Source organism: Dendropsophus ebraccatus, chromosome 10 (genome assembly GCF_027789765.1).
Source record: "Dendropsophus ebraccatus isolate aDenEbr1 chromosome 10, aDenEbr1.pat, whole genome shotgun sequence".
Lineage (NCBI taxonomy): Eukaryota > Metazoa > Chordata > Amphibia > Anura > Hylidae > Dendropsophus > Dendropsophus ebraccatus.
In genome coordinates this window covers 39476137-39500563 of record NC_091463.1, presented here as the reverse complement: position 1 = coordinate 39500563, position 24427 = coordinate 39476137, and the positions used below count along the sequence as shown (strand labels likewise).

Sequence of the window (24427 nt, the reverse complement as noted above, 5' to 3'; positions counted from 1 at the left end):
GATCTGGACAGCATTGCAGCAACATGTGACGCCAGTAGATAGAGGAGACAATAGCAGCTCCCTGTGGAATGACCTATTCCAAGGTCACAGAGCACACTCTGTTTTACATTTATTTCATGGGGAGTCTGTCTATTGTCATCTATGTTCATGATGTCTTGCTGTAAATCATGTAACTTAATGCTGTTAAGAACAGTTCAGGCAATATGGCAGCCCCCATAACAATATACAAAAAGTGAAATAAAAAAAAAAAGTCCAAAAATAAAAACAGATTACAATAAAAGAACAAGTTTTAGTATCTGACTCTAATCAGTAAAAGAAAATTTAGGTGGGGGGCGGGGCGTGGCCGGAAGGAGATGTGAACAGACGCAGGCACTGAGAGCTCCGGTCTGCACTGCCTTTTAATAGCGGTCCACGGCCACAAAAGAAGACCTAACTGGCAAGAAATGAGCAAGAAGGGACCAAGGAAGGGGGGTAACAGGACCACCTGTCCAGCTAGCCCCTGGATGGGCTCCATGGATACATATCTGCGCCTGCCGCGCTCACAGCCGGGATCCAAGATGGCGCCGACGCCATTACAAAGGGCGCGCAGAGCTTCCGACCCGGGCTCTCCCTCCTCCTTAGTGCAGCAGATCCTCCAGGTGAGACCATCGGGCCCTGACTCACCCCACACTCCACCCCGGGGGTCCCCATCCGCCACCGAGACTACAGGAGACAGTGACCTTCGCCCGACGGCTCCCCCCTTTGAACCGTCCGGGCACAGAGCAGGAGATGGAGGCACTGCACATCTCACAGGGGCCAGGACCGCCATTTCGCCTCAGAGCTTAGAGGTGGCCCCGGGAGGTGGTGAGGGAGCCCAGAGTGCGGGGATCACAGCCCAACCATTGCCTCAACGTCTCTCCACAAAGAATAACCCTGAGGCTGCTACAACAGCCTCAGTACCTCATGGTTCAGGGTCGCATAAAATGGCCGCTCAACATCTCTCCCAGCATCCCAGAGCTGGAGGGACGGGTGATAATGAAGGGGGAGATTGGTGGTCCTTGCAATCCACAACCTCTGACAAAGATGATCAGGTTCACATGACATATACCCCCTGGTCTCACCTTCTACTTAATTTACCAACAAAAGAGGACTTTCGCTCCCTAACTGCAGAAGTACGAGAAACTTTCAAGATAGAAATTGCGGCAGTCCGCCAGGACCTACAGTCCATGCAACAACGTATTGAGATAGTTGAAGACGAACACGACCATACTCATCAGTATATCAGTGACCTCCACTCCACAATTTCTGCGCAACAGGCTGCTATGGGTGACTATCAACGTCATCTAGAGGACTTGGACAATAGGGGGCGCAGACATAACGTATGCATATGGGGCCTTCCAGAGGCTACCAGGGATGTGGATCTTAAGTGTACGGTGGAAGCTATTTTCAACCAAATCTTGGGGGCGCCGGCCGGCCACAAAATCCAGCTGGACAGAGCCCACAGAGCCCTACGACCCAAAGATGCCTCCTCCCTTCCCCGCGACATTATTTGCTGTGTCACTGATTACACTACGAAGGAGGAGATCATGGCCAAGGCCAGGGGATTGAGAGAAATTGACTTTGATGGGGCCCCCCTGCAAATTCTCCTCGACCTGTCCTGGGTCACCTTACAAAAAAGAAAGAGACTACGCCCATTGACTCAGGTGCTTCGTGATCTGCAGATCCCCTATCGATGGGGTTTTCCCTTAAGTCTGACAGCAAGAAGAGATGGGCGGTCACGTCTGGTGAATTGGGAACTGGTCCCTCCTCCTTCACCTGTGTGGACACCGGCCCGGAACTGGAGGAAACGCTCTGCCCAGAGATCATCACCGACCCAAGAGGGGCCTTCGGGACAGTCCCGACCGAGATGACTCGCCTGGCCATCGCAACATGATTTCCCTGCTAGATCCACCGTGGTGGATCCCACCTGACTCTTCTTTAATAGGTCTTATCTTCTTGCATACCGCTTTAGTTACTAAATACTTGCTTAAGCAGTGTTAGAACCGGGAGCGTTAGCCCAACAGTTATATTTCTTATGTTCTTTGTGGGCCGGTCCTCCCCCTGGACCGATTTTTTGATATTTTTTCTACTTGGTATATGCTCTGCTCTCCTTTTGACTGTTTCCCCCACTGCTCTATTGGGGACGGGTGTACTTTTGCTCCTGGGTTTTTCCTTGAGCTTGAGGAAATTTTTGAAGCTTCTTTTATTTAGGCCCAGCTTTCCCCAAGGGACGCTGAGGGCGTGCAGGCCTCTCCCTCGGCTTCGACGTTGGTTTTGTTTAATTTTTGAGTGCGTTTGTTCTTTTGTGTGTTACTCTGTTGTGCCTTGTCTGTTCCCCTGTCTTGTCCGTGGTGTCTCTCCCCTCTTGTTTCCACAGGTTTCTCTCGCTGTGTTCGTGTTGGTCCCTAGGAGGGATGGTGATTCCACTCGGTCTTATACTGAGGACAATCTTCTACGGGTCGGGGCTCGCTGGGACTCTGACCTGCCTACATTATTGCTCTGTATCACAGGGCACAGGTACCTGATTATTTGCTTAGCCTCCAATAGTTTACATCATGGTGCGCTTAGTTAGCATTAATGTAAAGGGCCTCAACTCTGACCTGAAGAGGAGGCTCCTCCTGAAGGAACTAGCTACTTTACACGCAGATATCGCTTTTATCCAGGAAACACACCACGATCATTCCTGCACCTTTAAGTTTGCACACTTTAAGTACCCCATAGTCTACTCTGCCCTGAAAGACAAGAAACGGGCAGGTGTGGCCATACTTTTTGGTACCAACTGTCCCTTTCAGCTTTCTACTGGTGAGGTGGACCCACTTGGCCGTTATATCATTTTGACAGGGTCCCTGGAGGGTGTTCCGGTTATCCTGTGTAATCTTTACTCACCCAATGCACACACGCGTATAGACCTCTTTCTCAGTAATGTTTTAGGGCTGCGGGCCACATCCCGGTCAGAGATTCATGCCATCACCTGGTCGGACCATGCCCCAGTATCCCTGGACTTCTGTCATCGCATTCCCACAGGGTGTGCCATTGGCGACTCAATGAGGGCTTACTGAGGCATCTTCCGCACAGGGAACATTTAGCTTCAGGGCTTCGAGAATATTTTCAGTTGAATGTGGATAGTGTCAGCTCGGTAGCCACGCTGTGGGATGCCCACAAGTCGGTGTTCAGGGGTAACTGTATTTCTCTTTCCTCTCGCGTTAAGAGAGATACCCAAGCACGTACTGCTGATCTGACTCAACTGCTACGTGAGAAAGAGGGCAACATGGCCCGTAGACCTTCTCTTCCCCTGCTTAGAGCCATAGTGGTGATCCGGAATGATCTGAAAGACTTGGCAATATGCAAGGCTAGTCGTCTTCTTTCATTTACAAAGCATAAATATTACGATAAGGCTAATAAAGCCCACATGCTGCTGGCTTCTCAACTGCGTGACCAAAATGTTAAGAACACGCCGTATGCTATGAAAGATAAACAAGGTAAACTACATTATGACCCCTCGGGTATTGCCAATATTTTCTCAGACTATTACTCCTCTCTATACTCTCTTTCTGACACTCTTCCCTCTGATCCTGGTGTGCGAGATGATCTTCTTAATCCTACCTGGGAACTTGTGGTTTGCCAAAACTCTCTCCTTGTGATTTGGAGTCCCTTAATGCACCCATCACCGCAGAAGAGTTAGGGGAAGTATTTAAAGGTCTTCCATCTGGAAAATTCCCTGGAACAGATGGGTTGCCCTAAGCTTATTACAAAACGTTCTCTGCCATTCTGCAACCTCACATGCTTTCTCTTTTTAATTCTTTTCTTAGTGGCAATGAACAAGTACCTTCTGCGATGCTGAGTTCATTTATAACGGTCATTCCGAAACAAGGCAAGGACCCCTTAGACCCGGCCAGTTATAGGCCTATTTCCCTGCTTAACGCGGATCTGAAAATATTCACAAAAGTCCTGGCGGTCCTGCCGACTCTGATACACGCCGATCAGGTGGGGTTTGTGTTGAACCGGCAGGCCGGTGACAACACCAAGCGGACTATTGACCTGATTGAGGTTATAAACAGAACTCATACTTCAGGTCTTCTCTTGAGTTTGGATGCAGAGAAGGCCTTTGACAGGCTGGGCTGGCCTTTTTTGTTTGTGGCCCTACAATCTTATGGCATCTCGGGGCCTTTTCTGCATGCAATCCGAGCACTTTACTCGCTGGCGGTGTCTCTCAGAGGAGGGTACCCTCCCACACATTGTTTGGGAGTGCGTTGCTTTGAAGCCTTATTGGTTGGGGATCCAGGGTCTACTAGCTGAAATTTTTCACATGACTATCCCCTTAGATTCTCTGATTTACCTGCTGAATGTACCCCCTAAAAATCTACGTAAGCCGTCTCCCCGTCTCCTATTGCACATACTTACGGCAGCCAAATGCCTACTAGCAAAATATTGGAAACAGACTTTGAATCCGTCAGCGATAGAACTTAATAGGGTGCAGGAGATCAGAAGGTGTGAATGAATACCTGTCTGCATCTAATGAAGACCCAGTGGAAAACTTTAATAAGATATGGGCCTTATGGGACACATATTACGAATAGTTCCATGCATCGACACGGCCATCTACCTGAATACCTAGTTCCTCCCCCTCCTCTCCCCCCTCCTGTTGTCCCTGTCTTGTCTTTGTCTATTTCTCTGTTGGCTATGTGTTACGACTAGATCTTTTCCTTTTTTTTTTCGTAATATAGGAAGATTTTCTTTCCCTAAGATTGAGGCAATGGCTGTCCGTGGAAGGTCACTTTAGCTCTCTTTGTACCTGCCTATGCTTACAAGGATGATCGCTGTTATCTTTGCAACTGCTCTTTTATTTTGTAACTTTACACTTGCTTCCGTTGCTTGTTACCTAATTGACCGTTTACTGCATATTATTCTGCCTCATGCGTGTGATATTGTACTTGGTTTTGTTTATGCAAAAATATTATAAATAAACAAACAATTTATTTTAAAAAAAAAAAGAAAATTTAGGTGACACATGCCCTTTAAATGTCATCACATTCAATGTAACAGCCACACGCACTGGAAATGGTGTGGATTTTCCACTATGGAAAATCTGCAGCATTGCCACATTAAATCATGCAGACATTGGTGCGGATTTGGAATGGATAGTGCTAATTGTGGATTTTAACTTCCCCGTTAGAAAAGGGAAAAATACACAATAAATCTGCTGTATTTCTGAAACAAATTATGAAAAAGATATGTAAAAATGTTTTTGTAAAAACAATCAACAAGACTATAACACAAATGGTTACAAGTTTAGCAAAAATGTAAAATGTAGTAAGAGGTTTATATATTCCTATACCCTAATACCTGTACAGAGGTGTATAAGACAACACTTTCCTGACTGGAAATCACCAGAGCTAGGAAATGCTGGGAGATGTCAGCTCTGGAGCCTACAGAACTGTGTAAGCAGCTCAGGACTATCTACAATTCTGTAATTTAGGACCATGGCAAGATAAACTATTTATGGACAGTTGCCCAAATTTTGTAGACGAGTTCTATACATAAACCAAAGATAGCATTCAAAGGTCAGTGTGCACTGTATCAATGTAGTTATGCAAATAAAGCACATATAATATTTCATATGAAGAATGATTTCATATTGCAGTCTCAGTACTGTCCGCTTACTTCTACCGTAACCTAAGGGTTATTAGACATTCATCTCTAAACCAATCTTATCATCAATCTAATACAATTTCATCACTAAATCAATAAGTCTGAGACCTCATTCATCTATGCTCGTAAAGTTAACCCACTGATAGTAACATGTGGTAACCTCTGCAGCCATGGCAATGGCTGAAACATGAAACAAGTTTGAACAATATGCAAAGCAGCTCTTTCACTCCATCTTGTGGTGTGAGAGTAGCTTTCCCTTTAAGTTAGTTTTTCACTCCAACTAGGAGTCTTAGAACATGACTAAGGATATACGCCAAGCCACAAATCTCTCCAAAAGGAAAGAATTTCCTGTGCACAGCCTGGGCCCATTGCGTATTAAGGGATTTCTTCTGGCTTGGTCCGGGCCAGTGTTCCTCTGGATTGTATCTTGTGCCGAAGACATACAGCCGGTGACACTCTTGGAGCAGCAATGACATGTTCTACAAGTGTCCAATAGACTATTGTGCTTTTTGCTTGAACATCCTGGCAAGGTGAGTGGATTCATGTAAACACGCTTGTTGAGTGATACGGCTGTCAAGACTTAGGGTACTATTAGATGGGCCGATAATAAATGTAAACGAGCGCCGATCTGCTAGATCCGCGCTCGTTTACTGGGCTTATTACACGGCCCGATAATCGTTTAACAAGGGCTGCAGGAACATCGTTACCTTGCAGCCCTTGTTTAACCCTTTGAGGACCAGGCCCAAAATTACCCAGTTTTTTCCTCCTCCCCTTCTAAGAGCTCTAGCACTTTCAGTTTTCTATCTACAAGCCATGTAAGAGCTTGTTTTTTACAGGAATAGTTTTACTTTGTAATGGCATCTTTCATTCTACCATAACATGTATGATGGAATCCCAAATTTATTATTTATGAAGATATAAATAGGTGAAATCGTAAAAAAGAATGCAATATGGTAACGTTTGGGGGGTTCCTGTGTCTACGTAATGCACTATATGGTAAAAGCGACATGATACCATTATTCTATAGGTTAGTCCGAACACAACCATATGCAGGTTACACAGTTTCTCTAATGTTCTATATATTTTTTTTGATTAAATACTTTTTTTGGCAATTAATTATTAATAAAATGGGCCTATTGTGACGCTTATAACAGTTTTATTTTTTCACCTACGGGGCTGTATGGGGTGTCATTTTTTCTATGATCTCTAGTTTTTATTAATACCATATTTGTGAATATCAGACGTTTTGATCACTTTTTATATATATATATATATATATATATATGTAATGTAACAAAATCGGTAACCCGCGCACTTTTTTCCCTTTTCATCTACGTCGTTCACCGTTCGCACTGACACTTGTTATATTTTAATAGATCGGACAATTACGCACGCTACGGTATATTATATGTTTATTTATATATGTTTTATTTATATATTAGGAAAGGGGGATGATTTCAAGTTTTATTGGGGGAGGGGCTTTGGGGTAGAGTATAAGTGATTTTAACTTTTTTTTTTTTTACACATTTTAAGTCCCTTTGGGGGACTTGTACACTAATTACTTTCATTTACTACACTGATCATTGCTATGCGATAGGCATAGCATTGATCATTGTGATAGGCAATCTGCTCATTGAGCCTACCTGTGCAGGGACAGTGAGCAGATCGACGATCGAACCGCACGGATCCGTTTTAACGATCGAGACCCCCGCAGTCAAACTGCAGGAGTCCGGATCGGTAAGTGACAGGGGACTCCCCCTGTCACACTTAAACACTGCGGCGTTTAAGGAGTTATTGACATGCTGCAGCCTGTCATTAATGGTGAGGCGCCGGCTGCTATGAAGCCCGCTCCGGAGCACGCTTCATAGCTCAGGATGTACCGGTACGCCCAGGGTTGTCTGGGCACAGACTTCAAGGGCATACCGGTACGTCCTAGGTCGTCTAGGGGTTAAACGTTATACATTACTTGTCCAGGTTGCAGGGCTTCCTCTGTGCTTCTCCCTGGGTCCGCGCGCTCCAGCTATAGAGTGGCCTGTCTCAGCTGACAGGCCACTCAGCCAATCACTGGCAGAGGCAGTCCCGGCCAGTGATTGGCTGAGCGGTCTGTCAGCTGTACAGAGGAAGAGGAGCCCTGCAACCTGGACAGGTAATGTATATCGTCAGTCGCCGGCCAAGCACCGCTATTACACGTAGCGGTGTGCGGCCGGCGCCCGACAATTATAGGTCAGAACCTATATCAACGATCAGCCGATGACTATTCGGCCGATTATCGTTCCATGTAATAGTACCCTTACTTTACACCAGGAAACGACACTTGGTTTTTGTTATATATGCAAAGCAAAACTGGTTTTATTTGTAGTAATTTATCCACAGCAACCAGCTGGGCTCAGGTTTCATATTCTAACAAGATCTGGCAAAATGAAGCTGGAGCTGTGACTGGTGGCTGTAGGCACATTACACCAGATTTTGTTTTACACAGATGAATTAGGGGCCTATATTCAAGAGTTTGTCTTCTGCTACATCTGCCAAAGCACACTAACACCCCCCTCTGGATTCCTTCCATTTGTCTGTGTGCATCTAATCTATTTTTATTCATATATTAATAAAAATGTTGACTTCATTTTCCATTACCTTGTCTGGGAATTTTTTTCACAATCTTCATCCTAGCTATGGAGGGGATATATATACATCCACACACACACACACACACACACACACACACACACACTAGGATGGTACTAATGGTGAGTAGACTGTGCTTCCATTTGTCTAAAAGCACATTCTGTATATAAGTAGTAGACTCAATTTTTATTTGCAAACTTTATAAGCAAGTGTACTGTACAGACAGTGAACAGTGACTGCGACAAGGGTAAGAATGAACATGTAGTAGACTTTATGTACAAGCAAGTCAGCAGAATCACAGATAGGCATCACCAATATCACCAACAGAACATTTATTAAAAAAAAAAAAAAAAAAAAAAGGAAAGAGGATGAGAAATAAATACTAGCATACATTAACTGTTGTGTCATGGGATTGGCTACTTTGAGAGCAAAGGCACACACAACTGTGTCAGTAGGTGTGGTATCCCCCAGCACACTCCAGTCTTACTTGACCAATACATTATGCAGAACGCTTTTAAAGGGAGTCACTTAAAATCAGACCAGCCTTAATTTTAACCCATATTCTTGCGGTTGCCATATCCCCGAGGATGGGTATCTTTCCAGTCATCCCAGTTCCGAGCCTTTTGTAAGGAATCTGGATCATCTTGCTCTTCTTTACGCTCCCGATCAGCTGCCTCCTGCTCCTCATCTAACACAAAAACACAGCACTTATAAACTGCATTACCACTAAAAGGTTGTGATTACAAGCTGCAGGAGTGGCCACTGCCTATTCAGGACAGTTACTTTAATCCCCTCATGATCAAAGCAAAGCTTTACCCTTTTTAGTGCTGTTTATTCAATATTAAAGCAAATGTATCATCAGGTACATTTGCTTTAATATGAGCCACGGATACCACCGGTGCCACGGTCTGTTTTTTGAACCGTGGCCTGGTTCCCGTGTACGGGGCCGTTCTATCCACGGGTACAGGCCTGGCTGAAGCACTAGAGGCAGGGCGGGCCGCCCCCAGTGGGAGGAAACCCCTGCCCCTCTATGAGGAGCAAGGGGGGCGCGGGTGCTCAGAGGGTCGGGAAGAGACTAAGGACAGGTGATCCTGACACAGAGGGTGGGGGCCAGAAGCAGGGAGCAGTGTCGGAGTGGACTGAGATTTCATGATTCTATGCATTTAGTGGGGGTGAATGCATCTAGAGAACAGCAAAACTGTGCAGATTCCATAATAGATTGATATTGGAAAGATGAAAAGCTATGGGTGGGCAATGTATTAGTGCAAACATAATTTTGGGGGAATACCCCTTTAAGGCCAAAATTAGCCTTGTCCTGAAGGGGTTAACAATGTGTCTTGGTATTTGCAGCGTGCCATTGCACTTTTCTGTTTTTATGTTTCTCTGACATGTGAAAAGTTTGTTTTAGCGATAAGTTTGTTTTAGCGATAGGTAACAGTTTAAAGAGACGATCGCTCCGGATATATTTTGTACAGGAAAGGCGGGGAGAAGCGGAGGTGCACCACTGGACAAATATCATTGAAAGCATTCAGAACATATTTTTGTTGCCTATGTATTTATTTTTATTAAAAAACACCTTTATTTGGGCTGTGAATGGTGTAAAAGAGGCAGAGCCTTTTATTTCCAAGACCATATCACTGCTACACCTCACTGTGCTGTATGCAGAGTGTACCTGGCTGATTATGAAGAGGGCTGGCATACAGCACAGTGAGGCATAGCAGCGCCAGGAGCCAGGCTTCGCCTCTTTTACACCATTTCAGCCCAAATAAACTCAAGCAACAAGGGTATGTTCTGAATGCTTTCATTGATATCTATTTAGCGTTGCCCTCAGCTCAGTAGGTGATCAGAGAGTCACAGAGTCACTTTAAACTGAGGAGTAATATTTAAAAGAAAAGGGTACATACCTGTAGGTCTGCTGGACACACCCTGGTCTGGGAGGACTCCTTTACTGCGATGTTGCTCATACCAGTCATCTACAGTCATAGTGGGAAGACTAGGATATCCTGCCCCAAAGACCCTGTAGATAACACCATTTTTTAATGGATAAAATAATATTATATTAATATTTACAAAAAGCAAGGACACATTTAATTAGCACATACTTTGCCTGGAGGGCATCTCGGGTCAGAATAAATGGCTTCATAGGTGGTCTTGTTGGGCGTGGAGGCTGGGTGACATCGGCTCCCTACAGAAATAGAGCAATTTGTTGTAACAGTGACTAAAGAACAAATTGCCTAATAATCTATAACATAAACCATCCAAATTAATGAAACGCTGGGGACTGTTTTGTATTGTTAACCCTTCTTAGCACTGGTTTTCTTTTACTTTTGATAATTTTTCCTCTATGCCTTCTACGCTTATTTTTTTGAAGGACAAGTTAAACTTTGCAATGGCATCCTTTATTTTATTATAAAATGAACAGAGCAAACAGAGCAAAAAAAGTGAAATGAAATTAGAAAACTTCCGCAATTGTGCAATTTTGTAGGGGTGTGGTTATACACGCAACTCTGTTGTAGCATACTCTGTGCAGTAAAAGTGACATGATAAAGGGCTGGGCGATATACCATCACAATACAGATATAGTCTATGGTGTAGGTTAACCCACCTAATCAGTATGTCTCCATGTAGTCATTGGGGATGTACTGTGTGCAAGCAGCGCGTGGGAAACTGAGATGTCCTGGCGGTAGGGATGTCCTGTGTCAGGTGCATCCTCAGGTGCTGCACAGGTTGAGGAGTAGCCTCCTCATCCCCAGCATGGACACCAGAAGGACCTGCAGGACCTAAGAGATGTCGCCAAGGCTCAGGATCCACTCCATCCAAGCCTCAAACTCAGGGGGAGTGCCCTTTTAATGTTGGGGGTCATGTGCTGTCTTGTGCAGGGATCCTGGGGTCCTTCCTACATGTGGTGGCTGCTATAGACTCTATAGATCACTGGTGTCATCACCTGATGGAGTACCCTGCGGACTGAACCAAGTGCTGGGTGAGAGCCCCCTGTACCCCGTGGCTGGGTTAAAGTCCCCTGGAGAACATGACTTGCTTCACGCAGGTGGTGGTTGCTGCCTGTACCAAAGCTAGGATAAATGTGCACAGCACTGTGAAGGTTAAATATCTCTGATCTGACGCAGATTCTTGTGTAGCCCCCTTTGGATGTGGATGTTAACGGTTAATATATAAGACAGAGGTCCTCAACTGGCGGACCCCTGGTCAGACCTCCTAACCGCCCCGGGACGGACCGGACCCAGGGCGGTCAGGAGGTCCCGCTCCCCACCGCAATGCCTCCCGCGGCAGTGTCGGCCAGGCCCCCGGCTGATATGCGCTCTCTGGGGACGTCCTGTGGATTCCCCAGCAGAGCGCGCCGCCGTCCTGTACTTCCGGGAAGTGCAGGCCAGAGGCATACACTGAGGTCACTGGTGCGCACTCCGCTGGGGAATCCCTGTGACGTCCCCAGAGAGCAAGTATCAGCCAGGGGCCGGGCCGACAGGAGAAAAGAAGAAGGCAGCGGGGGAGCAAGGTGCTAGGTGAGTTGTGGTTTTTGTTTTTTTTTGTCTGGGGGCCATCTATAAGAGGGGAGCGCACAGGGGGCTATATACTACTGGGGGGGGGGGGGCTATATACTACTGTGGGGGAGTGCACAGGGGGGCTATATACTACTGGGGGAGCACACAGGGGGGCTATATACTACTGGGGGAGAGCACACAGGGGGCCTATACACTACTGGGGGAGCAACAGGGGGGCTATATACTACCAGGGCAGTCACCCCCTTTGTACCTAATATCAAAGGGCTGGTGAGAGAGAAAATATGCCAGTTTTCCCGCTAATAAGCAGCAATTCTGTATGTAAATAGTTGAACGTCTGTGAAAAGTAACAAAACACGTTTCCTACTGATGTTCAGCTCGGACCTTCACCTGACAATAGACCCCGGTAAGCGGACCCTCACTAAAAGTTGTTGAGTACCCCTGATATAGGATCTTCATGTGCAGCCCCCCCTTTCCAGTGTTATGTCTGTAGGAAGTAGCAGTGAGAGGGTGGCCCAGGCTCTGCAGCACTAAATCTCCTTCTTAAAGGGGGAAGCCCACTTTTGAGATGTCCTTGATTGTACCAAGAATAGGGGATGGGGATCTGCATAACTGTATACCGGTATATACACGTCCTGTAGTGTGAATAATAATGACAATATTAATAACGACTAATAATGACAAACTAAATGGCACAGCCCTGGGTTGCTGCTCAGTGAGTTCCTTCTTTATATTTTATTAGAATAAAATATTGCCAGTTTTGTACTGCCAAGTGGGTGTGACTTGGAAAGGTATGTAGCTTACAAAAGAGGCAAGTCATAATTTTAGATTAATTATTGTTACAGCGACTCCATGAACGATTAACCGTGATATTAATCAGGCCATTATTTTTTTTTCTCTTAAGTATGGCTAGAGCTCCACTCACCTTCATCATTGCCCTTGCTTTTACCATTGGCAGCTCTTGGTCAATACTCTCCACCTCCTCCAAGGCAATGCACACCCAGTGCCGAAGATGTAGTAGGTAATATTCTCTTACTTGCTCTTCATCTGCTGTGCCACTTTTCACTGATTCCTTCAGGCTAGACAGTTTGTTCTCAAGCTCTTTCCTTTGCTTATACCTTTAATTTAATAAATGTCATTATATGAACTAATATAGACAGCCAATTCAGATCACAAGTAAATCACAAGTCAGGTAACCATGTTTCTGTCCCTTAGAGTTGCACCACCTTCACAACTTTATTCATTCATTGTTCTGCTCCATCACAGGAACACAATTACTTTAAGACACTGTGCCGGCCAGACACTTGTGGTATCTTACTTTAATGGGGTTCGTCAGGTTTCCTGCAATTATGCTATATATCTTTATACCTTTCAATCTTGGCCTGCCTCTGTATCGCCATGGCGGTCAGACTGGGTGGGATTCCAGCACGAGTATTTCGTACGGGTTCATCTTCTCCCTGCACTGCTTCCTCCTGTCCAGGAAGGTTGAATTTGGAAACTTTGTAGTCATGGCACCTCTTGAGGAAGTCTAGAAAATATAAGCGGGCCGCCTCAAGGTGCTGCAGTCTGTGACTGAGATCCACCTGCTTCAGAGTCAGGGCCCCAAGGAGAGCAGGCAGCAGAAGATACCGAATATCTGTAGAGGAAATCTCGTCCAGGTCTTCATTGGAGCTACGGGGAAAAAAAGCCAAAGCAAAGTCATTGGATGAGAAAAGAAGTAAAGCGCAGTAATAGCTAATGTACGGTAAAAGCCATCTCAAATGTTAGGACTTAACATGAGATTTCTCAATTTCAGGTGCCTGTACACAATGGGGAGAAATGTACAGCTGCTTGGCCCAAAAATAATCTTTTTCTGCAAACGGTTATGCCACGTCCACTACTTCTAAAAAAGTAAATGAGGCTTTGTGGCAGCGGGAGCATCATATTTACTAAGATTTATGACAATAACTGATGTATATTGGTGCCAGACAGCACCAATATTATTATAAGGTGCGTACCATGCCATAAATCTCTTGTTGCTGGCAGAAGCGGTATGTCACAAAGGACCAAATTATAAAAGGCCACTTTTTGTAAACCCTCAGCCCCACAAAAATCTTTATTGTGTGACAGCCACACATACTGCTGCCTCTATTCACATCTGCACTAACCTACATAGCAGATTCTATTGGATGTGGGAAATGCCTTTTTTTTACCTATTTGCACTGTATTCCTACTCTTGGGCTACGGCTGGCATGGATACCTCTTTAGGAGGAGTCATATATATAAATCACTTGATGCACAAAAACTGGCAAAGTCATGCATGCTATATATGACATATATATTTGATGCTACAGATATATTGGTGAGTGTAAAGCAGCCTGAAACTGCTAACAAAACAGAAAATACTTGTTCATTACACCTACTGTATGTGTTTGTGTTTTGGTTCAGGCTGAGGCAACCACAAGATTGGTCCGTACAAGGAGGACGCATATGAGCGCCAGTCAGCAAGATGGCACACGTCAGCAGTGCCTTTACACAGCACAAATTATCAAACAACCAGGCCGCCCAAATGATGCCTGTGCTGTTCCTGCAGCCATTTAAAGAAGGGAAACTGACAGCAAGGATGGGTAAGGAGCAGGACGCATGTGACACTGTCAGGAAGAAGGTGCTGAATCACAGCAACACTAATGGTAAGTGTACACTGCTGATGTGATGGCATCTGGAAACTGCATATGCATAGCTGTGCTATCAGCCGCACATTTGTTTACACAAGTTGATGTGCGTCCAATACCGATAAATTATCAGACGAATGAGTTTTTCTATGAACGCTCATTGCGGATAATCAACTTGTGCAAAAGGTCCTTAAGAAATTAGTGGAGAAAATATCTTTGCAGAACTATATCAGTGCTTCACTTGGAACTTGGCTTGCTGCAATCTCCATTATAAGTCTATGGGGCTCAGCTAGCACAGCAAGATGGAGACTGTAGGCCATATCTAGCGATCAGTTGTAGTGTGGAGCGGACCGGTCAAACTGTTCGGGAATGCTCAGCGTTTGATTCTCAGTGGCTGCAGAAGTTGGATGCCACCCTAGGGCTGCCAGGAAAACATGGCTACAGCCTATGACTGTATCCATGTTTTCCAGAAATCCCCAGGGCGGCATCCAACTTTCAGAGCAATGGAGAATCAAATGCAGAGCGTTTGAGTTGGAGAACATTGCTAAACCGTTCAACACTAATCAGTAAGGGTCTGAACACCAAGACGCCAACTGCTCAAAACGTCTTCAACTTGCAGTGCCACAGGCTGAAGGGGTATGCCCAGGGGTGGCTGATGGTGGAGCCTCTGCCCAGGGGTGGCTGATGGTGGAGCCTCTGCCCAGGGGTGGCTCATGGTGGAGCCTCTGCCCAGGGGTGGCTCATGGTGGAGCCTCTGCCCAGGGCTGGCTCATGGTGGAGCCTCTGCCCAGGGCTGGCTCATGGTGGAGCCTCTGCCCAGGGCTGGCTCATGGTGGAGCCTCTGCCCAGGGCTGGCTCATGGTGGAGCCTCTGCCCAGGGCTGGCTCATGGTGGAGCCTCTGCCCAGGGCTGGCTCATGGTGGAGCCTCTGCCCAGGGCTGGCTCATGGTGGAGCCTCTGCCCAGGGCTGGCTCATGGTGGAGCCTCTGCCCAGGGCTGGCTCATGGTGGAGCCTCTGCCCAGGGCTGGCTCATGGTGGAGCCTCTGCCCAGGGCTGGCTCATGGTGGAGCCTCTGCCCAGGGCTGGCTCATGGTGGAGCCTCTGCCCAGGGCTGGCTCATGGTGGAGCCTCTGCCCAGGGCTGGCTCATGGTGGAGCCTCTGCCCAGGGCTGGCTCATGGTGGAGCCTCTGCCCAGGGCTGGCTCATGGTGGAGCCTCTGCCCAGGGCTGGCTCATGGTGGAGCCTCTGCCCAGGGCTGGCTCATGGTGGAGCCTCTGCCCAGGGCTGGCTCATGGTGGAGCCTCTGCCCAGGGCTGGCTCATGGTGGAGCCTCTGCCCAGGGCTGGCTCATGGTGGAGCCTCTGCCCAGGGCTGGCTCATGGTGGAGCCTCTGCCCAGGGCTGGCTCATGGTGGAGCCTCTGCCCAGGGCTGGCTCATGGTGGAGCCTCTGCCCAGGGCTGGCTCATGGTGGAGCCTCTGCCCAGGGCTGGCTCATGGTGGAGCCTCTGCCCAGGGCTGGCTCATGGTGGAGCCTCTGCCCAGGGCTGGCTCATGGTGGAGCCTCTGCCCAGGGCTGGCTCATGGTGGAGCCTCTGCCCAGGGCTGGCTCATGGTGGAGCCTCTGCCCAGGGCTGGCTCATGGTGGAGCCTCTGCCCAGGGCTGGCTCATGGTGGAGCCTCTGCCCAGGGCTGGCTCATGGTGGAGCCTCTGCCCAGGGCTGGCTCATGGTGGAGCCTCTGCCCAGGGCTGGCTCATGGTGGAGCCTCTGCCCAGGGCTGGCTCATGGTGGAGCCTCTGCCCAGGGCTGGCTCATGGTGGAGCCTCTGCCCAGGGCTGGCTCATGGTGGAGCCTCTGCCCAGGGCTGGCTCATGGTGGAGCCTCTGCCCAGGGCTGGCTCATGGTGGAGCCTCTGCCCAGGGCTGGCTCATGGTGGAGCCTCTGCCCAGGGGTGGCTGATGGTGGAGCCTCTGCCCAGGGGTGGCTGATGGTGGAGCCTCTGCCCAGGGGTGGCTGATGGTGGAGCCTCTGCCCAGGGGTGGCTGATGGTGGAGCCTCTGCCCAGGGGTGGCTGATGGTGGAGCCTCTGCCCAGGGGTGGCTGATGGTGGAGCCTCTGCCCAGGGGTGGCTGATGGTGGAGCCTCTGCCCAGGGGTGGCTGATGGTGGAGCCTCTGCCCAGGGGTGGCTGATGGTGGAGCCTCTGCCCAGGGGTGGCTGATGGTGGAGCCTCTGCCCAGGGGTGGCTGATGGTGGAGCCTCTGCCCAGGGGTGGCTGATGGTGGAGCCTATGCCCAGGGGTGGCTGATGGTGGAGCCTATGCCCAGGGGTGGCTGATGGTGGAGCCTATGCCCAGGGGTGGCTGATGGTGGAGCCTATGCCCAGGGGTGGCTGATGGTGGAGCCTATGCCCAGGGGTGGCTGATGGTGGAGCCTATGCCCAGGGGTGGCTGATGGTGGAGCCTATGCCCAGGGGTGGCTGATGGTGGAGCCTATGCCCAGGGGTGGCTGATGGTGGAGCCTATGCCCAGGGGTGGCTGATGGTGGAGCCTATGCCCAGGGGTGGCTGATGGTGGAGCCTATGCCCAGGGGTGGCTGATGGTGGAGCCTATGCCCAGGGGTGGCTGATGGTGGAGCCTCTGCCCAGGGGTGGCTGATGGTGGAGCCTCTGCCCAGGGGTGGCTGATGGTGGAGCCTCTGCCCAGGGGTGGCTGATGGTGGAGCCTCTGCCCAGGGGTGGCTGATGATGGAGCCTATCCCTTTTGTATGGCTGATGATGGAGCCTATCCCTTTTGTGTGGCTGATGATGGAGCCTCTGCCCAGGGGTGGCTGATGATGGAGCCTATCCCTTTTGTGTGGCTGATGATGGAGCCTCTGCCCAGGGGTGGCTGATGATGGAGCCTATCCCTTTTGTGTGGCTGATGATGGAGCCTCTGCCCAGGGGTGGCTGATGATGGAGCCTATCCCTTTTGTGTGGCTGATGATGGAGCCTATGCCCAGGGGTGGCTGATGATGGAGCCTATCCCTTTTGTGTGGCTGATGATGGAGCCTCTGCCCAGGGGTGGCTGATGATGGAGCCTATCCCTTTTGTGTGGCTGATGATGGAGCCTATGCCCAGGCACACAGCCCTCCCTCACACACCACCCTATCTCCAGTGGTCACCAGTGCAGGCCGGACTACGCAGCACACCTGTCCGTGCAGCCTCCCCTACCAGCCCCGTACCTGAAGAGCTGCAGCTGGCTGACCATCCGGGTGGCCTCCTCCAGCATGCCGAGCCCTCGCTTCACCTTGTCCTGCACCTCCCTCACCCCGGCCGGCTGGCTGCTGTCTTCTATTTCCTCCAGGATCTGCCATCCTTTATCCAATAGCTCCGATAATTTTGGGAGCTCAGGTTCAGTTTCCTCCGCCATGCTTGTTGAACATGTCTAAACTCAGCAGCTTCCGTAGTCAGGAACTGACGTCACGGAGCCGCTATGTTGAGTGTGGCCTCAGGTACGCGACAGAATGAATCCGCCATCTTTAGTGTGGCAGCAGATATTTGTGCAGCAGATCGTCGCTAGGGGTCGCCCTTATAATACATAAGTGACTTCATATTTAGTGCTTGGTTGCTCACGTCCCGGCACTGTGGTGCATTGTTATTATTATAGCTGCATATGCCCCATACACTCCCTGTGTTCCCATTACTGTCTTTATATTAGTATGATATGTTGAAACTTTAATGAATAGAAGGTAGCAGGAGGATGTATGCACAGCATATGATACAGCTGAGTGAGGCGGCGTGAGCTGCTGGTGCATGGCATGCTGAGTATTGTAGCCCCTAGCAGTAACTGGCTGAGCAGTGGGGTATCAGGGCAGGTGAGTATGGCTTCTTATTTACACTCTTTGATCAAAAAATGCACCTGGATAGTCAGATTGCTGCAAAAAACAGCATGCAGTAACGTATCAGGTATATATGTAAATTTGTATAAAATATCTATCTATATCTATATATCTATACAAAAAGGGGAGAAGCCGCACCTCCGATTCCAGATAGCGGGTGCTGTACGGAGTAAGTCCCTTGGCTTGGGATCCCAACACGTATCAAAAGAAATTTCCGCAGCACACCAGCATGTAGTAAAAAAAGGAGTGGTATTTATTGCATGTGGCAAAAAACACAAAACAGGGATGCAACGTTTCCGTCTACTCCAAGACCATTGTCAAGCTTGACAATGGTCTTGGAGTAGACGGAAACGTTGCATCCCTGTTTTGTGTTTTTTGCCACATGCAATAAATACCACTCCTTTTTTTACTACATGCTGGTGTGCTGCGGAAATTTCTTTTGATATATATCTATACATACAGATAGGTGAAGGGCTGCGGAATCTGTGTGCGCTATACAAGTAAATAAATAAGTGTGGTCTGGTTACATACTAGGTCTAACCACAAGAAGGCATAAGAGTGCTTTCCCTGTTGCCCTATGAAAAAGGATCTCAGAAGCTACTTTGGGGTAGTGTACCTGCAGGGAGATCGTTGAGCATTTGAAGACATTTTACTTGGAGACTGGAAATTGTTTATTATGTGGCTGCACAACTTGTCACATTAGGTTTCATGTTGGGGCACTTAAAGGCTATTAAAGTGAATGTATTTTTGCAGACACATTAGATTCCGAATCTGAAACTTCCTTTTTTCTAATCTGTTTCTATTTTCTAATATCATTTTTCATTTACTCTAGTACAGTAGGGCAGACATCTTTAAAGAAGAAGTCCCACAAACAGGCAGGCAGGCAGACAGGGGTGGGTGAGAAAATAACAAACAAGTTAACTCACCTGTCCCCCGTGCCTCATAATGGGCAATCACTCAGCCAGGCTGTGATGTTGCTGCTGCAGGAGTCGGGTACCTGACGTACCCGGTTTCCTGCAGGAGATGACAGCTGGCGGCAATGAAAGGGACCCCAGAGCGGGTCCACTTGTTTGTTTTTTTCTCACCCACCCCCACCTGCCTGCCGTTTTTATCGTTGGTGGGACTTCCTTTTTGAACAGCTTTTAGAAATAAGCTATAATACACTAAAGCCCTTGGACATAGACTGTAAACTAGAGGTCATATGTTAGGGAGGGGGAGGCTGAGCTGTGAGGTTCCGCTATTGTGCATAAGGGTACAAACCCACTTGACGTATTTGCTGCGTGAATCAGTCTTAAAAATAAGCAGGCAAAACGCAGGTTGGCTTTATACAATTGTTCTGCGTTAAAATACGCAACTGCGTATTTTTGAAGCGTGAAGCTACATGCGTTTTTCGCACAGGTTGTTAACAACTGATGCTTTGCTAACAACAAGCTTCACGCTTCAAAAATACGCAATTGCGTATTTTAACGCAGAACAATCGTATAAAGCCAACCTGCGTTTTGCCTGCTTATTTTTAAGACTGATTCACGCAGCAAATACGTCAAGTGGGTTTGTACCCTAACTCTGATTCTATATATTGGTGTCACCTCTCAATCTAATTCGATCAGAGAGGATAGTGAGGACATTGATTGAACTGAGGATGAAGGTAATTTTCTTACCTTCATCCTTGGCACTGTTCCCATACAATTAGTAGTTAGCTGCTTATGCTAATTGGGCGGTTTGGCGATGATCACCTTGCGCCACAGCTTCGCTGGATCCACAGACCAGGAATGCCGCTGCCTCCAGTGCTATTCTTCAGGCCTTTACTACCTGTTTAATGGTTTACGGGAAGCAGTGAATTCCTTAGATCCTTACATGTAATGGGGTTGTCGCACAAAAAATATTGTGTGTGTTACAACAGTATGTGGGAAAATCCACAGATCCACAGATTTAAAGAATCTGTTTCTGTTATGAGGTATCATACACAGATAATACCCCCTGCTGGAGATTCTGAAAATGCACATTGCAATACATTATTATTGCAGTTTACTGTATAAGGGCCAGTTCACATAGAGTAAAACTGGCTGAATTCCGTGGCAGAACTCTCTGCCATGGAATCCCGCCAGCCTCCATGTCATACAAGCAGTCTATGGGAGGGCTTGCACGCCTCCTCTTTCTGTGCCTCTCCACCCGGAAGAATTTACATGTCAATTCTTCTGCACAGAGAGAGGAGGCGCAAGCGCTTACATAGACTGCCTGTATGATACGGAGGCTGGTGAACTGGCCCTAAGAAATCAACTGATGACATAGTAAAGTCTTCAAGAGAAACTTAAAAAGTAGTTAAAAAAATATAGATATTTTTTAAAACATTCAAAACACCTTCTTTTTCCATTTTTTCAAATAAAAATTTAAATACGATAAGAATATAGCTATTGCTGCATACAAAAATGTCCAGACTATTAAAATATATCATAATGTATCCCTTGTGGTGAATGTCATAAATGAAAAAAAAAAAAAATGGTAGAAGTGCAAACTTTTGGTCACTTCGCATCCTGCAAAATATGGAGTAAAAAAGTCCCATGTACCCTAAAAAAAAACCTGCAGATAGCAGCAAAAAAGTGAGCCTTCACCCAGCCCCATAGGGTGGGTTCACATTGAGGAGATCTCGCGGATAAACTCAGCGGAATTCCGCCGGCTGTACGCACTCACGGACGTGTGCCTTTCCGCCGGCTCCATAGACACCATTGTATCTATTCCGCATTTCGCCGAAATAATTGACATGTCAGTTCTTTCGGCGGAATGCGGAATCAGCCGGCCTCTAGAATGGTGTCTATGGAGCAGGCGGAAAGGCGCGCGTCCGTGAGCGCATACAGCCGGCGGAATTCTGCGGAGTTCATCCGCGAGAATTCCTCGATGTGAACCCACCCATAGACAGAAAAAACAAAGTTATAGTCAGAATGATGGTAAAAAAAATGTTTTTCTTTACTTTAAAAACAATGTAAACTGGGTATCACTGTAATCATTCCGACCCATAGAATAATAATCACACGGTGAACTGTGTGGGAAAAAAAGAAACTTCACAAACACGACACAATTTTTTTAATTTATCTAATTTTTTTTCCTGTTTTTGTTTCACAATACTTTTGTATTGTAAAATTAAGTGTGGTATTGAAAAGTACAATCAGCCTATCAAAAAATGAACAGAGCGATCAGCTGTTGTCCGCAATCGATATGCGCTCTTTTTCTTTTAATTCCAAGTTGCAATGAATGTGATTGGTTGTACTGCGATCATTTGTACAGACCACCTTATTGTTGTCCGCACATCACCTCCATGACCTGCAAACTATTTTTGTACTTGCATAAAATATGCGATCGGTGACAAACAAGCATTTTATTGGTAAGCCAGATAACTGAGAATGTTTGCACTGGGCGATGATGGGGAACAAACACCCATATAAAAGGCCCTTTACAGCCCAGACACAGAGTATGACCTGCTGTCCTCTTCACTACATAGTTGTTTTGATCAACATATTCTTTAGGCTTCCACCACTGTCACCAACAATAATGGCAGTTGTTACATGTCGGTAAAAGAGGAAAGAGGACAAAGCTTACTAGTCACAAGTGCAACTGATATATCATTTTACTGCCTCAGTTCTATTCATCCTCAACCTGTTGCTGTTCAGTAGTTTACACCATATTCTCCAACAGATGTGTGCCTCACTGGGGTAATATGCACACGTTACCTTGCAGAACTTGACTGGGGGTCAGTAGATCACTATTAGGCTATGTTCACAGAGTCAAAATGATGGCCATTTTTATCGGATGATTTAGTTAGAAGGGGGGTTATTTGCCCTTAAATGACGGCCATCCATAAAAACAGCCATCTTTTCAATGGTGTGGGAACATTGCCACAGGATGTACTCACACAGAATAGTTGAGTGTCAGTGAACTGTTTAGCATAAACCTCAAATAGGATGGCAGCACTATTAGGCTTAAGATTCTATAAGAGTGATGCCAGTCAAACAGGCCAATATTGTCCAGTGTTACAGGACTTTTTACGCTTGATAAAAAAAATTCTCATGAGATGGCTGGATATCTCCTCATGTAATAGGGCACGTGTTGCTAAAAGATAGAAACATAGAAACTTGTAGTCAAAAAGAGCCCGTACAGGAGACTGTCCAGAGCAGGAGAGGTTTTCTATGGGCATTCCCATAGAAATCCTCTCCTGCTCTGGACAGTTCCGGTCTCAGCCAGAGATGTCAGCAGAGAGCACAGTGTCAGTCTGAAAATAAAACACTTCCTGCAGGACATACAGGAGCTAATAAGTATGGGAAGACTTGAGATGTTTTAATAGAAGTAAATGACAAAATCTATATAATTTTCTGACACCAGTTGATTTGAAAGAAAGATTTTCGCTGGACAACCCCTTTAAAGGGGAACTATTAGCAGGTTAGACAAATCCTACCTGCTGATAGCTCCATATGGGGCACTATTGATAAAGGTACTGTATGTCTTATCTTCATTCTCTGCACTGTTCCCATGCAGTTTTAATGTTGTCCTCTGTCTGGTAAGGCCATTTGGAGCACTGCCCTCCCCCAGAGCTGGATCGGCACTATGGGGATGGGACAAACAACCTTACCTTTCTGTGTATTTTTACACAGGGGTGTTCTTGAATTTTGGTACAGATTTATTGCTGCAAAAAGATACAAGCCTGACATATAGTCTAGATGACCTATAGATTTGCCTTAGTTTAATTTTGTACACTATTGTATCTTGACTTGAAGGCAAATGTACATGGAAGTGAATTACCCGATAGTGTACATGGTGTCAATACGCTTTTGTGTGTTATCAGGGAGGAAGGATATGTAAAGCAGCTCTCTGGTGCCACCTTTTAGTAGTAGCTTTCCTACAATCAAGGTTTATGGAAGCTTCAGTACAAGACCAGGAGTAAGAACTTGCCCCGAATGGACAAACAAAAGATTAAAAAAAAAAAAAAAAGTTTACATTGCCAAATATGTGGCACTGTGTATACCCATAGTCTGCGATCCTCAAAGGTAAATCACACAAGTACAACCCTTAACTCCTCCAGGGACAAGCCTCGCTCTGTATCAACATTATAAAAAAAAACACACAATAAGGATCTAGGGCCAAGCACTTTCACTGGGCTGCATTGATTGGCTTAATGACCCCTTTGTCCAAAAGTCATAAGACAGACTTTAGCGCTTAGACCTTGAGATTCCTAAGCATGGACATGAGGCTAGAACCCCCACAGAGTACAGCTTGAGGTTATAGGACAGCCATAAATCAGACCAAAGGGTTGTGGGGTCTTCTTCCATATGTACGAAGGCTGGGCTGGAGTTTGCAAGCATTTGAGAGATATTCCTGGAAGCTCATTCCCTGCACAGTGGGAGGGAAGCAAGACTGAATATTCCCACTAAGCTCCATGGTGAACTGGCAACTGGTTAGGGAGTTTTGGTTCCAAATAAAACTACAGGTATTTTGGGCTGTAAAATGTTGGAATTCTGAGGATTACATGTGCCCTGGGTGTATCTAAAGAACTCTCCAACACAGATCCCCTGCACTATACTGAACGTACAGCAGCTGCACTCCAACAGAAGAAGCACCTGCCAAACCATCCCCCATACAGCTGTCAGACTGTACCCCCACAGGTGCAGGGAAGACAGTGCTGAAAGACTGGGCAGCCCAAGAACAGTGGACATATGCCTTCATCTAAAATCTTATACCGATTGTTATTACAACCCCCCCCCCCCCCCCCCCCCCCCAGAGTAACAGTCTAGACCTAGAACCAGCATTAAACTCAGAACAGCTGTCTGCAGCAGCAAAAAGTTGATTTATTAAAAAAATATAATTACAATTTATAAAATATATATACACAATAAAAGTCTTAAAACTAAGACAACTTTTTGTTTTCGGTTTCTTTTTTTTTTTTTTTTTTTACATAACATACATATGCATCCTGCACGACAGGTTACTCTGGAGATCACATCCTCATTTTAGGAGCACTGCCGAAGTGTCTCCATTACTTGTGCCAGGTGCATGTATCATCTTCATTCTTTACATTTTGTAGTGCTCTGTGTTCATCCAAAGGCACTG

General features: G+C 46.7%; 1 protein-coding gene across 1 annotated transcript; it reads right to left on the bottom strand.

Moving 5' to 3' along the window:
* Window positions 1-8512: 8512 nt before the first annotated feature.
* On the bottom strand, window positions 8513-17925 carry IGBP1 (immunoglobulin binding protein 1). Its single transcript, XM_069985936.1, has 6 exons — window positions 17678-17925; window positions 13173-13475; window positions 12730-12922; window positions 10392-10474; window positions 10194-10306; window positions 8513-8977 (listed from the first exon to the last, which is right to left on the bottom strand). The coding sequence occupies exons 1-6, from the start codon at window positions 17863-17865 to the stop codon at window positions 8841-8843; spliced, it is 1017 nt and encodes a 338-aa protein (XP_069842037.1). The 5' UTR covers window positions 17866-17925; the 3' UTR covers window positions 8513-8840.
* Between the last annotated feature and the right edge of the window lie 6502 nt (window positions 17926-24427).